The sequence below is a fragment of the Lacerta agilis genome, chromosome 1 (assembly GCF_009819535.1).
Source record: "Lacerta agilis isolate rLacAgi1 chromosome 1, rLacAgi1.pri, whole genome shotgun sequence".
Taxonomy (NCBI): domain Eukaryota; kingdom Metazoa; phylum Chordata; class Lepidosauria; order Squamata; family Lacertidae; genus Lacerta; species Lacerta agilis.
Window position 1 is genome coordinate 45,383,235 of NC_046312.1, and position 14,870 is coordinate 45,398,104.

The 14,870-nt window shown below is 48.7% G+C and overlaps 1 protein-coding gene and 1 long non-coding RNA gene across 3 annotated transcripts; one reads left to right on the forward strand and one right to left on the reverse strand.

Moving 5' to 3' along the window:
* Positions 1 to 8,799: 8,799 nt before the first annotated feature.
* LOC117045634 lies at positions 8,800 to 10,951 on the reverse strand. Of its 2 annotated transcripts, none has more exons than XR_004426449.1 (3): positions 10,798 to 10,951; positions 9,342 to 9,400; positions 8,800 to 8,882 (listed from the first exon to the last, which is right to left on the reverse strand). It is a non-coding gene; the product is annotated as an uncharacterized LOC117045634 (long non-coding RNA). The 2 variants fall into 2 exon arrangements; XR_004426450.1 differs by lacking the exon at positions 10,798 to 10,951 and adding an exon at positions 9,962 to 10,253 and having other exon boundaries at positions 9,342 to 9,396.
* CCDC177 (coiled-coil domain containing 177) lies at positions 10,330 to 14,504 on the forward strand. Its single transcript, XM_033146862.1, has 2 exons — positions 10,330 to 10,653; positions 11,797 to 14,504. The coding sequence occupies exon 2, from the start codon at positions 11,816 to 11,818 to the stop codon at positions 13,880 to 13,882; it is 2,067 nt and encodes a 688-aa protein (XP_033002753.1). The 5' UTR covers positions 10,330 to 10,653; positions 11,797 to 11,815; the 3' UTR covers positions 13,883 to 14,504.
* The last annotated feature ends 366 nt before the right edge of the window (positions 14,505 to 14,870 follow it).

A 14,870-nucleotide genomic window follows, 5' to 3' on the forward strand; every position in this document is an offset into this window, starting at 1 on the left:
TAGTTTTGAAAGTGCAGAACTCTATCCTCATCACCACTTTCCTTACAGCATCCGCTTTCTGGCCACATCACTCTGTCTGATGACAAGGACTGACCCTGCCACTATCCCCAGCAGCAAAGCTTTACTTTCCTAGCAGATAAGTTACGGGAAGAAGCAATGGTGGACCTACATGTTTGGAGCCCTGAAACTTGAACTGACAGGGCCCCCCTTCTCAACAAGCAACGAGGTCTGGGCAACCACTGTTGCCTTCTTCCATGTGGTTTTTCCACAACAGACCACCAAACCTTTACAACATCTGTGCTACTGGCTCTCAAACGTTGGGATTGTTGAAATATATATACCAAAAAAAAATCAATTTGAGTTGTGTGACTCAAATTGGGTCTACTAGACCCAACATATTAAAGCAATGTGGACTACGGTAAATTCGCTTCTGGGGCCCCTCCGGGATTAGGGGCTCTGAAGCTTAAGCTTCATTAGTTTCGTAGTACGTAGATCTGCCCCTTGGAAGGAGGAAGAGAGTCTTGGATGGTACTGTTCCCATAAGTGTTCAAACTTTCAAGAACAGTAGGCGCAAACAAAGTGCAAGTTTGATACATATGGATATGGTTCAGTGAAAGCTAAGAGGACTCCTCCCATTTGGCTTCCTGACACGCACTTTGCTTGTCTCTTAATAATAAACACACGCCAAATGCAATTCAGCAGCCCTTTAGAAACCAGTCATTTCCTGCATTTTACACATGTGTATTGCAAACATAAAAACATATGCTAAAAATGACCAGGGGGCAGGGAGGGAGAGGACAGATCGCCTGTAAGTGCTGCCCTTTTAACAGCCTTGGTGACACAATGTCAGCCTGTGCACCTTCTAGGATAGCGTCAAATTCACAGGTGCCTGCTTAAAAAACACCCTGAGCCTTTATAAATGAAATGAGTGTGTGTGTGTGTGTGTGTTGTGTATGTCGTCCAGAGTGGCTGGGGAACCCAGCCAGATGAGCAGGGTACAAATGTTGTTGTTGTTCCTGACTGAAGTATAACTAGCAATGACAAGGTAAGGAAGGCTAATGTAACACACAGGAAGTTTGCTTCTTTGAAAAAAGAGACAACGCACGTACTTTTGTAAACCAATAAAACCTTTAAATTTAAATATATATATATATATATATATATATATATATATATATATATATATAAAGAAAGCTTGCTTGTATTTGGTCCAAGAACATGACTACATGCTAGCTGTCAACAACACATTACCTATTCAAAATGCTCTGTGTATAAACAGCATCTATTCAGAGGCAGGAAACAGCTGTATTATCCACTAGATGATTTCTATTGAGACAGGAAAGCAAAAGGTGAAAGAGCTGCACAAGATTTCCCCTCCAACATTTCTCTGATGAAAATAAGGATGTCCCATTCCATAATGATAATTTTACTATTTATACCCCACACATCTCACTGGGTTGTCCCAGCCGCTCTGGGCAGCTTCCAACATATATAAAAACATAATAAAACATTAAACATTTAAAAAAAACAGTTCCCTATACAGGATTGGCTTTAGACAGCTAGGGGGTCAGATAACTCCATACCCTCCAACATTTCTCCAATGAAAATTGGGACATCCTAAGGAAAAGTGGGACATTCTACATTCTGGGATCAAATCAGAAACCGGGGCAGCTTCTCCAAATCAGGGACATCCCTGGAAAATAGGGACACTTGGATGGTCTGTTGTAAGCAGTATATGCTTTAGTTTGATTTGTGTCTTCTTTCTGCAACAAGATGCATAAATGCAAAGGAGAGGACTGCAGGGGGTCTCTCTACCACCTGTAGAGACTCCCTAGGTTTTGCAGGGAAAATGGGGGTGACAAAACTACCTCCTGCCTCACATCCAAAACCATCCAAGGCTGACGGCTGGCCGTGCGTGCCGCCCTCATGCTGCCAGGAAGGGAACCATGGCAGCGGAGAGATGCACAGGCAGAAGCTGTCAGCCAGCTGGCACTGGGAGTTAGGCTGAAGGAAAGCAATGAAGCAGACAAGCACTTGCTTCCCTCTAGCTTGGGGCCTAACGGGGAAGAAAGGACCTGGCTGTGGAAAATAAACAGCCTCCTATCTTCCAAGCCTAAATTCCCACCCAAACAGACCCTTTAAGTCAGTGTTCATCAGCATTTTCAGACCTGGAACCCAACTGTAATTCACATACATTTGGGGACCCATTTCTCTCTCTCTCTCTCTCTGTGTGTGTGTGTGTGTGTGTGTGACAGGTGACAGGGACAGGTGAGGGTGCTGATCCCTTATTTTCAAATCCGAAACTTGACAGCTATACATATATTTGAATGGTGGTTTTGACCCATCTTAGGTCAGGCCACAACCCTGTACTGGCTTGCAACACTCCTGTCAGAGACCAATGCTTTAAGCTGTGAAATGAGGCCTGCCATTTTGGAATGTAAAGGCTCATGGGGGTGTGGGAAAATTGGTCTTGCAGGGAATGCTTGAAGGTTCACATTCAGAACAACCTGTCAATGATATCAGTTGATTGGCAGGATGTGAGTGGTGCTGTGGTCTAAATCACTGAGCTTCTTGGGCTTGCCGAATGGAAGGTCAGCAGTTCGAATCCGAGTGACGGAGTCAACTCCCGTTGCTCTGTCCCAGCTTCTGCCAACCTAGCAGTTTGAAAGCATACTAGTGCAAGTAGATAAATAGGTACTGCTGCAGCGGGAAGGTAAACGGCGTTTCTGTGTGCTCTGGCACTTGTCACAGTGTACCTTTGTGCCAGAAATGGTTTAGTCATGCTGGAGAAACACTGGCTCCCTTGGCCTGAAAAGTGAGATGAGCACTGCACCCCATAGTTGCTTTTGATAACAACAACAACAACAACAACAACAACAACAACAACAACAACAACAACAACAACCATCCAGGGGTCCTTTACCTTTACCTTTTTACCAGTTGATTGGAAGGTGTGTTGTCCTGGCCACCTGACAAAGTTGGCCCATGATCTGGCCCACCCAACCCAAAAGTTTCCTGAAAGTTTTCACAATGCCCCAAGGCCATTAGAGGAACAAAACACAGCCTTTGGCTCTGAGGGATTCTGAGTAGCTCACTACTCCTATCTTCTCTGCCCATTCCCATAAGCAGTGGCAAGATAAAAGAAAAATGGCAAAAGGCTAAACACATGCTATATGTACAGAAGAATATGAGAAAATAAGAAGAGCCTTGCTGAGTCAGTCCAGAGGTCTATTGAATCCAGCATCCCATTCTCACCGTGGCCTCAGGGAATCCCACAAACAGGAACTGAATGCAACAGCACTCCTCCCAGAAACTGGTATTGGGAGACATCCCTGAAAGTGTAGTCAATGTTTCAGATGGAAATCAGATTAAAATCTGAGGTTTCCCCCCACCCCTAACTGCTTAACCTGATCCAGGAAGCTATTTCATGGGCGTCAACTGTGCAAAAGTGCTACTAACCATGCCAGTCCCGCTTTGTCAATTCACCTTCTATTTTTAGCAAATAAAGACTAATATAAACATTTAGCCTTTTCAGATCTCAGTGTGGGAAAAGGCACACTGCTTGGGGAGTGTTCTCAAAGCCTTGGAAGCAATTGCTATGGTTGGCTCTTGAGCTTTCCTCCTAGATGAATGGTATTGCCATTCATAACAACCAAAAGGAACTTTAATGTAATGCATGACAATGGCAGTGCGTTTTAACAAAGTACTAATGTGGTGGCACGATAATGCCATTTGTTCAAGGTCTCACCATGAGTTTCTTATTTTGGAGCTCCTCAGGTGGCAAACCTATTCACCTTTCAGCCCTTGTTCATTGTTTGACAGTTGGTTGATTGAAAAATTAAAAATAAAGTAACTAATATCTGATCAGTGAGTGCCCTCTAGTGATGAAAAATATTTAAATCCTCTGCCTACAGGTATAGATTGGAAATTCCCTATGACATCTGCCTGTTTACAGTTTCTAAGCACCACGCTTTAAACCCTTTAAACCCAAATGTGAAATCTTATCTGGATCTGACTCAGTATAAAATATGTGTTTCTTCCTCCAGAATTAAGCACAATGTACAAATGCAAGCTGGGCTGAGCAATCCTATATTCATATTAACCCAGCACAGGAGATATGCCATCACTGCACTGGTAGAACAGCCGCTATATCCAATCCATGCTCCATCCGGGGCAAGAGGAAAACACCCTAGCAGAAAATGCAGAAGCCAATCAGGAACTATACTGACAATAATGCCCACAAGCTGCCTATGCAGGGACAGACAATGAACTCATGACAATGGGAACATAGCATGACTAGTGGCATGACATGTGCTGAGGTGCTGGTTATTAAAGGCAACAGAACACACAAAAACCTACAGAAGAGACTCCAAGTATCTCTATTTTGCAGGGACAGTCCCAGATTTACAGAAGCCATTCCAATTTCTGATTTAATCCTGAAATGTTCCGCTTTTCCTTAGAGTGTCCCTGTTCTCATCAGAGAAATATTGGAGGGTATGGTAGGATTTTCATCAGGAAAATGTTGGAGAGTTAACATGAAGGCAGACCTGCATAGGAAAGGTTTTTTTTTTTAAAAAAAAAAAGTTTAATGTTTAATATGTGATGCTTTATTATTATTTTTATATATGTTGGAAGCCACCCAGAGTGACTGGGCAACCCAGTCAGATGTTGTTGTTTAGTCGTTTAGTCATGTCCGACTCTTCGTGACTCCATGGACCAGAGCACACCAGGCACTCCTGTCTTCCACTGCCTCCTGCAGTTTGGTCAAACTCATGCTAGTAGTTTTGAGAACACTGTCCAACCATCTCGTCCTTTGTCGTCCCCTCCTCTTTGTGCCCTCCATCTTTCCCAACATCAGGGTCTTTTTCAGAGAGTCTTCTCTTCTCATGAGGTGGCCACAGTATTGGAGACTCAGCTTCAGGATCTTTCCTTCCAGTGACCACTCAGGGCTGATTTCCTTCAGAATGGATAGGTTTGATCTTCTTGCAGTCCATGGGACTCTCAAGAGTCTCCTCCAGCACCATAATTCAAAAGCATCAATTTTTCGGCCATCAGCCTTCTTTATGGTCCAGCTCTCACTTCCATACATCACTACTGGGAAAACCATAGCTTTAACTATACGGACCCAGTCAGATGGATGGGATATAAATAGTAAAATTATGATGATGATTATTATCATCATGGAATAGGACATCCCTATTTGGAGGGATGTTGGAAGGTATGCTACAGTATGACTGACCCTGGTAAAGACATTCACAGAGCTAATGATCTGGGTCTCCCACTTCCTCCTAAGCTTCCTTGCTGCCCGGCTGTCTTCCCAGCAGTCTTAAACTCCACTGGGGAGGGGCTCTCTGAGCTCTCTGCTCTGTAACATGCAACACCCTCTGAGTCCTCCTCAGGGACAAGCGGGGAGGAGAGCTAAACACAGTAGGACCTGCCTGCTCCTGTGAATCTGTCTCAGCTTCAGCCCCCACCTCTTCCTCAGCAGCCTGTTCTACGTCTGCAGTGTTTTCTGTCTCTCTCTCACTCAAGCCTGTTTCTTGTTCAGCATCCCACCATTCCTCCTCTGTCTTCATTGCCCCACTACCACGCTCCCAGTTCAGAGCTCTTCTCTTCTGAGGCTTCCCTAGGGGGTCCTCTGGCTGGAGCCCCCCACCATTCCTCATCATCCAGCCAGTCCCTGACAGTGTCCTCATCGCCATGAGTTCATAGGCTCTTTCTCTATGGACAACATATGAGCATTATCATCCGTTGAGTCCATGGTGGGTTGCCACTAGTGGTGTATCGTGGGTTGCCAGGGGCATATCGGTCCCTTTTATACCATTTTTGTATTTTCTGGTTGTGTACTTTGCCCTTCCTTCCTATGATAAGCTTGTCCAGGATATTGTGGCCATTCAGCCAACAGCACTATCTTCTCTCAAAGCATAATTATAGTTATGAGTTGCTCTGCAAATTACTTCCTTCCTGTCAACACTGAACGTGAGCTTTCAAAGTAGCTTTTATCGTTGCCTAATCCAAGAATGGGGAATGTGTGGCCCTCCAGCTCCTAAACTGTGGCACTCCTTTCTTAACATGGCAACTATATTTTCTGTTCTCTATGATTTTACACACTGCTGCAGAAACTGTCAGTTTCAATTCGAACTGTAAAGGCTTTCACTTCCAGCCATTTTTGAAATTATGTTAATAAGGCAGATGTTTCTGTTTGTTTACTTTGCCTTGTAATTAGAAGAGAACGCTTTAAAAGTATGTGTCAAGACAACATTTTTTTCTGTTGGTATAAACTATATGCTCTGTGTTCAGGGGTTTGTTGTGGGGTTGTTGTTTTTTGTTGTTGTTTTTTGGTCTGGTTAACCCACATATAGCAATTGAAAGGACCCAGGAAAGAGGAAATCTCCAATTAACATCAATGCAAAGCTTAATACATGCTAATTTCAAGGGCAGCTCATTGGGTCAGCTGATTTCTGTATTTCTACAGGATTAACTCTTCAACATCTGGCACTGAGGCTTGTTCCAAACATTATCAGAGTTCAAAAGCTTTTCTTCCAGCAATCTCCAATGCTGGCAACAATCCCAGATATGTGGAATGAAAATGAAGCATGTGGTATACGCATGCATGCGCACACAGACAAGCATGCCAGCCAGAATAAGTGCTCTCACAATCCACTGGCAAACTGTCCTACACAAACCACCCTGAAACTAATAGATTCTATGCCAGGCTTTCTCAACCTCGGCCCTCCAGATGTTTTTGGCCTACAACTCCCATGAGCCCTAGCTAGCAGGACCAGTGGTCAGGGATGATGGGAATTGTAGTCTCAAAACATCTGGAGGGCCAAGGTTGAGGAAGCCTGTCTATGCAAACGCTGACAAGTCAAAATTGACTTTCTTGTGACTTTAAAATATCTAACATTTCAGGAAAATAGTAGATTTCGGAAGCTTCCCCATGGCAAACTCAGTATGTGCATCTTGTTCTTAGCATGTGAATGACAAAATCAGCAGCATGCAATTTTGTTTTATCCTATAACTCAGTGGTTCCCAATTAGCTAAATACCGAGGACTCCCTATTTTTCAAAAGCCAATCTACAGACCCCCTACCTTTGAAAATGTTGATAACTCTATGGTAGTTACCTATGCAAAGCAATTTTTTTGAACAAGATGTGGAGTAGCCCCTAATAAGCAAAGGATTTTAGGTAAAAGTTGTGGACAACTATGGGATTGCGGCACTCATCTCACTTTATAGGCCGAGGGAGCCGGTGTTTATCCGCAGACAGCTTCCGGGTCAAGTGGCCAGCATGACTAAGCCGCTTACCTTCCTGCCAGAGCGGTACCTATTTATCTACTTGCACTTTGACGTGCTTTCGAACTGCTAGGTTGGCAGGAGCTGGGACCGAACAACGGGAGCTCACCCCGTCACGGGGATTCGAACCGCCAACCTTCTGATCGGCAAACCCTAGGCTCAGTGCTTTAGACCACAGCGCCACCCATGTCCCTAAAGGATTTTAAGCATACTAAAAAACAGACTAGGGCTGAGTGATATATCACGATGCTGAAAAACAGGTATCAGCGACTAAACATTATGATATTCCGATATATCACAATGTGTTAAATTTGAGATCAGGTGTGGGGATGAGGGAAGAAGTAGCCTCAGAGATCGAAGGTAAGTGCCATGGTGCCTTGAAGTGAGGGCGATCAGCTCTGTTTTCCCTCAGCTTGAGGGAAGGCAGCTCAGATCAGCAGTGTTTATCAGCTGAGATCGGAGGTGCCTTGAAATTGGCTGCCCTGCTCTACCTCACACAAGGAGCGATATATTGCTGCATATTGCCAGGTCAAAGTCGTTTTCACAGTGTGATTTCAAAACCGATTTTGGCCAATATATTGAAAAATCGCACAGTGCTAAAACAGACCATTAAATTTGTGATGTTACCATGCAAAAATGACCAAAAAAATTAGTTGGGGGGAGGCAAAGGATGGGACCGCGGACGCCCTGGGTGTGTTCCCCGGACCTCTAATTGGGAACCACTGCTTTAACTAACAGTCAGATCCTACTGATGTTTCCTTGAAAGTGCAGCTGTGCTCACTGAGACTTATTCATAGTAGAAACAAAATATAAAAATTCCTTCCAGTAGCACCTTAGAGACCAACTAAGTTTGTTATTGGTATGATCTTTTGTGTATTTTGCAGGCTGCCCAGAGAACTTAAGCTATAGGGCGGTTATGTAGATCCAGTTGAGAACAATAAATAAATCTTAGCATCCATTTGCAACATCAAAAAGGCTCAAAGTTGTGTTGTCTGAACTTGTGTTGCCCAGGTGTTTCTGGCAGCACAGCCAGTGGGTATGTTGCAGGGCAGACCTTCATGAAGCCAAGGGCAACCTGTGTATGTAGGAAATATCATGCTCAATATTTCTCTGATCAGTTTGAAGTTATTACTTAATGCTTTCTACTGCATCCTGTAACAATAAACCCAAACTATTTTATTGCCTACAAGTGGGATCAGATGGGAGATACTGTTACTTCATGTTAGGAACACCATCAACTTTCACACCTTCTCTCGTGAACCTTGCAAGAATAGAGGAAACAGCCAGAGCAAGCAGGTTATATTGTGTGTGTGTGTGTGTGTGTGTGTGTGTGTGTGTGTGTGTGTAAAACAGAAAATCTCATACGCACACACACACATGATTTTCTGTTTTACAATTTAAAATACGCTGCATCAGTTTAAGTTGCCATTCTTCTTTAGTTGGGACCTCGCTCATTTTCCATTTTTGGGCTAACAGAGCAAGAAGCAGGTTAACAACCCTTTGGAAGAACAGCTGGGTGCATCCAGACGACTACTGCTGGGCTGCTCTTAAGGTTAGCACAGAACAAGTGGTGGGATGGATCCTGTACCTGGGAGAGAGCAGTCCACGATGAGCAGGGGTAGATTCACAGAGAGCGATGAGCAATAGTCAGCAGCTGGAGCAGATGGTTCCTGGACTTAGAAACAAAGGTGTTGCAAGGAGGTGAGAGGGAAGAGGGAATGGTATCAAATGGGTGCTCTGTCAGCACTCATGTCTCAACCTCCACCCCTTGCCCCCAGAGAGACTGCGATAATAGTCCTCCCCCAACCCCCTTGGGATTGTAGTGTGCAAAGTGGTTGTCTGTTCTGTGCATTCAAGCTGTGAGTAGAGGTGGATTTAGGGGAGAGTGACCAGTTCGCTTACACTGGGAGCAGAGCCAAAAGGGTTTCACAGAGGGCACTGCAACAATGGCAAACAAAACAAGAGGCGGGGAAGACGGAGTGAGCTGAATTTTGGCATTGCACCAAATTTTAAAGCCCAAAATTGGCCACTGCTGTGAGATGCTTACCCATATTTATCCAGTTGTGACATTGGTTACAGTGTCCTTTGCCAACAGAGGGAGCCTTGCTGTATAAAGGAGAAAGGAGAAAGGGAGTGAGCCATATTCCAGCATGTTTGCCCCTTCCCTTGCTTAATTGGCCTATCCTAGAACACCCAGTTGCTTGAATTGAGTTTTGCATTGGGTATTTGGGAGGCTGTTTCACACACAACAATCCTTTCATGTGCAAAGTGACCTTTCTCACTTTTCCCCATCACCAAGTCCCCCCACTCCCCCCCCACAAATTCTAAGTGTGCACAGCCACAGCACGATGCCTCAGAGACATAGTCCACGTGCTACATGCCCCATCATCTGAGTTGTGGTCTCCCCCACCCCCGCCATCATCTGCAATATGGAGATAGTGCTGCTGGCCAACCCTACAAGGCTGTTGTAAGGGTTATTGAGATACTATGTATGAAGCTTTTCACAATAGGGATTTTTCACATCTTTATTTTATTTTAATAGCTTTTCTCCAAGAAAGGTTCTCAAAGTGCATCACTACAAACAAGACAGTCCCTGCTTACAGGACACAAAAGGAAAACAGATTGGGAGGGAGGAGGAACTAAACAAACTCAGGTACAAGTTTTTACCTACTAAGATCCTAGTGATGTCCAACCTTAGTCATACTCAGAGACCCACTGTTGGCTATCACTCGCATTGAGCTGTAGGGGCAGGCGTGAGGGTTATTCAAAAGGCACATGGGGAAATACTGCAAAGGCAAGAAAACTCACAGTAAGCTCCATCCCCTCCTCTCTTATTCAGACCCCTCCTTCCTCCTCCTCCCCGCGTCCCCCGTCTCGCGGCAAGTGGCGCGGATCAGCGTTCCCCGCGCGTCTCTCCTTCCCACGGAGCAGCAACGCAGCAGCGGAGGCTCCATCGCATCCTCGCAGGCGGAGCTCCGAAGGCGGCGGAGGAGGAGGAGGAGGAGGAGGAGGGAGAGAGGGAGCGAGGGAAGGAGGCAGGAGCACCGCAAGCGAGGCCGGTGGCGGCGGAGATGGACAGTCGCTGTCCGCTTCCACCTTCATCTTAGGAGCCACAAAATGCTGGGGATTGCGCAGCCCAAGGCACCTGCGAGCTGCCTCCTCCCGGCCGTGGGCAGAGGCTCTGCGCGGGGGTTGCCGGGCGCCATGGAGAGGCCGCCGCAGCCGCCACTGCTGCTGCTGCCGCCCGTAACCTGATCTGCCCCCCACACGACACACGACACACTCACACACACACACCAATACATACCGGTTTGGTGCTACATCATCGAAAGCCCGCGGAGCCCCCGAAAGCCAAAGCGGTGAGTGATCGGCATTTCCCCTCCCCCTCTTCGCCCCCCCCCCAGATGTTTTTGTCTGCGGCGGAGGGACTGATCGATTGATGCACGTTTTGCGATGGGGCGGGTGGGAATCGGAAGGGTCGCCGGGAGGGGCAGGCAGCTCACCGTTATCGCTGGAGGAGAGTGTCCGAGGCTTTCCAAGGATGGCTGTTCTCCATCAGGGTGTTTTCTGGGGAGCGGCGCTGCATCCCAGCGGCAGGGAGACGGGGCGGAGGCTTGTCCAGAACCAGGGAAACCGCGGAGAGGTCGGTCTCACGGGACCGCCGCCCGGACCCGGTGGAAAATCAAGCTTGCGTTAAAAAGAGGCGCTTTGGGATCCTGATCCCCTCTGTTCTCCCCACACCTGCCCGCCCTCCCCTTTCCCTGGTGCTGCTAGATAGACAGCAGAGCAGGTGCGAAGGGGCTGGGTCGACTGAAGGGAGGGGTACTTTTCGGCGCCCCTCTCTCCCATCTCATGGGGGAGGTTAACCTTAATCACCCACGTTGCCCACGGCGGAGGGAGAAGCGTTTGGGGCGGGGGAGCTTCGGTCGGGATCCCGCCCATTCAAACACACACCGCCGTTAGGTTCCCCTCCCCTTGATCTCCCGTTACTCAGGACGACTTTGCAACTTCTCACAAAACTCCGCACTCTTTCTCCTTTCAGTCACTGGGGCAAGAACCGCGGTGCATAGAAGCCCAACTCCTAGGGGCCGAGGTCCCTTCGCCCCCCCCCCCAATAAAATATTTGACACACCACACACACACAAGCTGACGGGCATTGCCATTCAAATAGTGTGCCTCCCTGCACCACGTCTTGTGATCGATTATGCGGGGCGGGCTTATCGCACCCCCCCCCAAATATTTTATTCAAGTTGACACCCCTGCCACGGTTGGGGGGGGTGTCTCTCCGGATGGATCTTGCCTGGGTGCTATGGTGGGGGGTGGGGAGAGAAAGGTTGTGGGTTCCGCTGCTTCCCACTGCGCCCCCCCCCCCCTGCCCCGGCCATGGAGACGCAGATGCCGGCTAATCCCTCGATGGCAGCAGATTAAATCCCGGCGAGGTTATTTTTACGATTGATCCTCCTGATTTCGCTGCTTCTGTTTTTGCTTTCGTTCCCTCGCAGATCCTGCAGGAAGCCAGGCATGGTGGATCCGGTGGCGGATGCGGGCGAGGAGAAAGACGCAGAGCCCGGGAGCGCAGCAGCAGCAGCAGCAGGTGGAGACGAGGCCTCGGCGGCGGCACCGGCAGCAACAGCAGCAGCAGCAGCCAGTTCCTCCTCCTCGGTGGCGGATGGTGCCTCTACGGCGTCCGCGGCGGAAGCTGCGGCTCCTCCTGGCGGAGACGCGGGGCAGCTGCGCGAGGAGTCGCCGATGCTTCACCTGGACCTGTACAACTTCGACTGCGCCGAGGCCGAGGGCAGCCGCTATGTGCTCACGAGCCCGCGCTCGCTGGAGGCGTGCGCCCGCTGCGCCGTCAAGCCCGTGGAGCTGCTGCCGCGCTCGCTGGGCGAGCTGGTCAAAGAGGCTCCTGGGCGCTCCATGCGGGTGGCTGCCGGCCTCTACGAGGTCTACGAGATGGACCGGCAGAGGAAGCTGCAGCAGTGCCGGGAGGAAAGGGAAAGGATTATCCGCGAGGAGAAGAGGAGGCTCTTCACGCCGCACCTCACCGGCAGCCTGCCTTCCTCGCCGGCGCCCAGGATCTCCTTCAAAAGCGCCAGCGGGAGCTGCACCCCAGTAGGGCAGACCAGAACCGGCTGCTTGCCTCCTCCTCCTCCTGCTGCTGCTGCTTCTGCTGTTCCCACAGGCTCCAGGACCAAGAAGAGCCACTCCTTGGACTCCTTGCAGAAGAGGAGGGATGGCCGCTCCACCAAAACCTCCTCCGACTCCGGGGCCTCCTCCTCCTACAGCGGAGACAGTTTCCGGGACAAGTGGTCCAAGGAGCTGCCCAGGACTAAGACGGTGGCAACCATGACGGCCCTAGTGGGCCGCAGCTTCAGCTTGGGCGACCTGAGCCATTCGCCCCAGACAGCCAAGAAGGTGGAGAGGATCGTCAAGGAGGTGAAGAGGAGGAAGGGCCTCAAGGAGGTGTCCGAGAGGGACCGGAAGATCGCGGCACTGATGATAGCCAAGCAGCAGGAGGAGAGCATCTTGAAGGAGCAGAGGTACTGTGCCCACCTGCAGTGGGACACCCAGCGGAGGCAGGCCGAGCAGAGGAGGGAGCGGGAGGAGAGGCAGAAGCAGAGGGCCTTGCTGCAGTGCCACCAGCTGTGGGAGTCGAGGCTGGAGAGGCGGCGCAGCAAGGTGAGCCAGGAGGAGCAGGCGGCTGCCCTGCTGAAGCAGAAGCAGACCTGGCAGCAGGAGGAGAAGTGGCGGGAGCACCTGGAGAAGCAGGAGAAGATGAGGCGGGAGAGGCAGGAGAAGGCCCTCCTGGATGACAAGAAGAAGAAGCGCCACCAAGAGCACAACCTGAAGGCTCAGGAGGAGGTCAAGAAAGAGGCCATGGAGCGAGAGGTGCAGCTGCTGCAAGAGAAGCTGTCCTTGGCGGCCCAGAAGAAGCTGAAGAAGGAGCAGCTGCTGCAGAGGGAGAAGCGGCTGCTCAACCAGGCCGAGAAGCGGAAGCACGAGATCATCCTCAAGGAGAAGGCCAAGCAGGAGGCCGAGGAGAAGGCAGTGCTGAGGGCTTCTGTGGAAGGGAGCCTCAACAAGGCCCAGGAGAAGTACGAGCAGCTGGTGGAGAAGAGGAACCAGGAGCTGAGGGAGAGGGCCAAGCGGGAGGAGATGCACAGCCAGAGGGCCAAGAGGACAGCGGAGAGGAGGGACCGGGAGCAGAAGGAGTACTTGAAGGCCTTGGCCAGAGCTTCCGAGCGGAAGCTGCAGCATGCGGCTCAGGTGGCCGAGGAAGTGGTGCAGCAGAAGGCCCAGAAGGTGGTGCAGAGCCGGCTGGAGAAGGAGAAGGTGCAGAAAGTGAACAAGAGGAAGGTGGAAGAGAGCGAAGACATCCGTCGCAGGGAGATCATGCAGTCCATTGAGAAGAAGCTGGAGCGGAGCGAACAGATCTGCAAGGAGAAAAAAAATGTCTTGGAAAACGCCCGGTCTGTTGCTCGGGCATCGTTCCATGTCCGGGAAAAAGTCCGGGAAGAGATGAACATACGTACCTTTGACAGGATGGCCTTTGAGGCGGAATTGCAAGCCAGCCTGGTTAAGAAATAAACGGTCTTTTTTTCTATTTCAGTTAAGTGGCAAAACCTTTTTTTAAAAACCTTATTTATTGTTTCAGGGGAGCACAGAAACTTTGGCAGCTACTTCACAGAATTTTTTCAAACTGCATTTGTTCAGACCCCTGTTTCTGCCATTCCTACAGAGGAAAAGGTATATCTTACCTTCCACTGAAGAAAATGTTGTTTACAAGGCTCAAAACAGGGACAAATAAATTTTCTACAACCTAGTGCTGCAGTAAAAGCTCCTCCGAAAATCATGGGCCATTTCAATTCCTCCTGCAGAAATTACCAAACAAGCAGCTACTTCCTTTTTTACACACCTCACACTTAATTTGGATGCCATTTGCTTTGGACCAGGCTGCAGCATTTGTATGCTGGGACTTGCGCTCTCTTTAATATATAAAGTCGAGTGTATTTTACAGTGTTTTGGCTCATATGGTGCACTTTATCCATGCTCTTGGAATGGAAACACTGGGGCTCGTAATGGACATTTCTAGACAAAAAATGCAAGTAAAATTCTGATTAGGCCTGATCCATGGCATTAAGCAATATGCAGAAACTCTGGTGCAAATAAAACTATAAACACATGGGAGGTGTTTTACAGCTCCTTTCATTAACTTTTTTTGCTGAGAGTTATTGGGTGGCATCCAGCTGTGTCCATTGCTGAAGGAAGGGATCCTCAGTGGAACAGGAAAGGGAGGCAATTTTCAGCAGCCCCCCCCCACCTCATGCAGCCTCCCATGGTTCCTCTAGAACTGAAGCTGTAGTAGGAATCACAAAAAAATGCTTGCCTCCCTCATTCTGCTACTGAATGCCTTCCATCAATGGGCAGACACCAATGGATGCCACCCATTTTTTTTACAAGAAACTTAGTAGAAAGAATAGGCAAATGTTGCAAATATTGACCTGTAGGAATAATTGCAACCAAAGTGTTTAAAACCACATTGAAACTCTTGTTGCATTCCAGGTGCATTCCTGTA

Bases quoted from the DNA above. Each gene is read 5' to 3' on its own strand.
- CCDC177 (XM_033146862.1), top strand. From the start codon at position 11,816: ATGGTGGATCCGGTGGCGGATGCGGGCGAGGAGAAAGACGCAGAGCCC.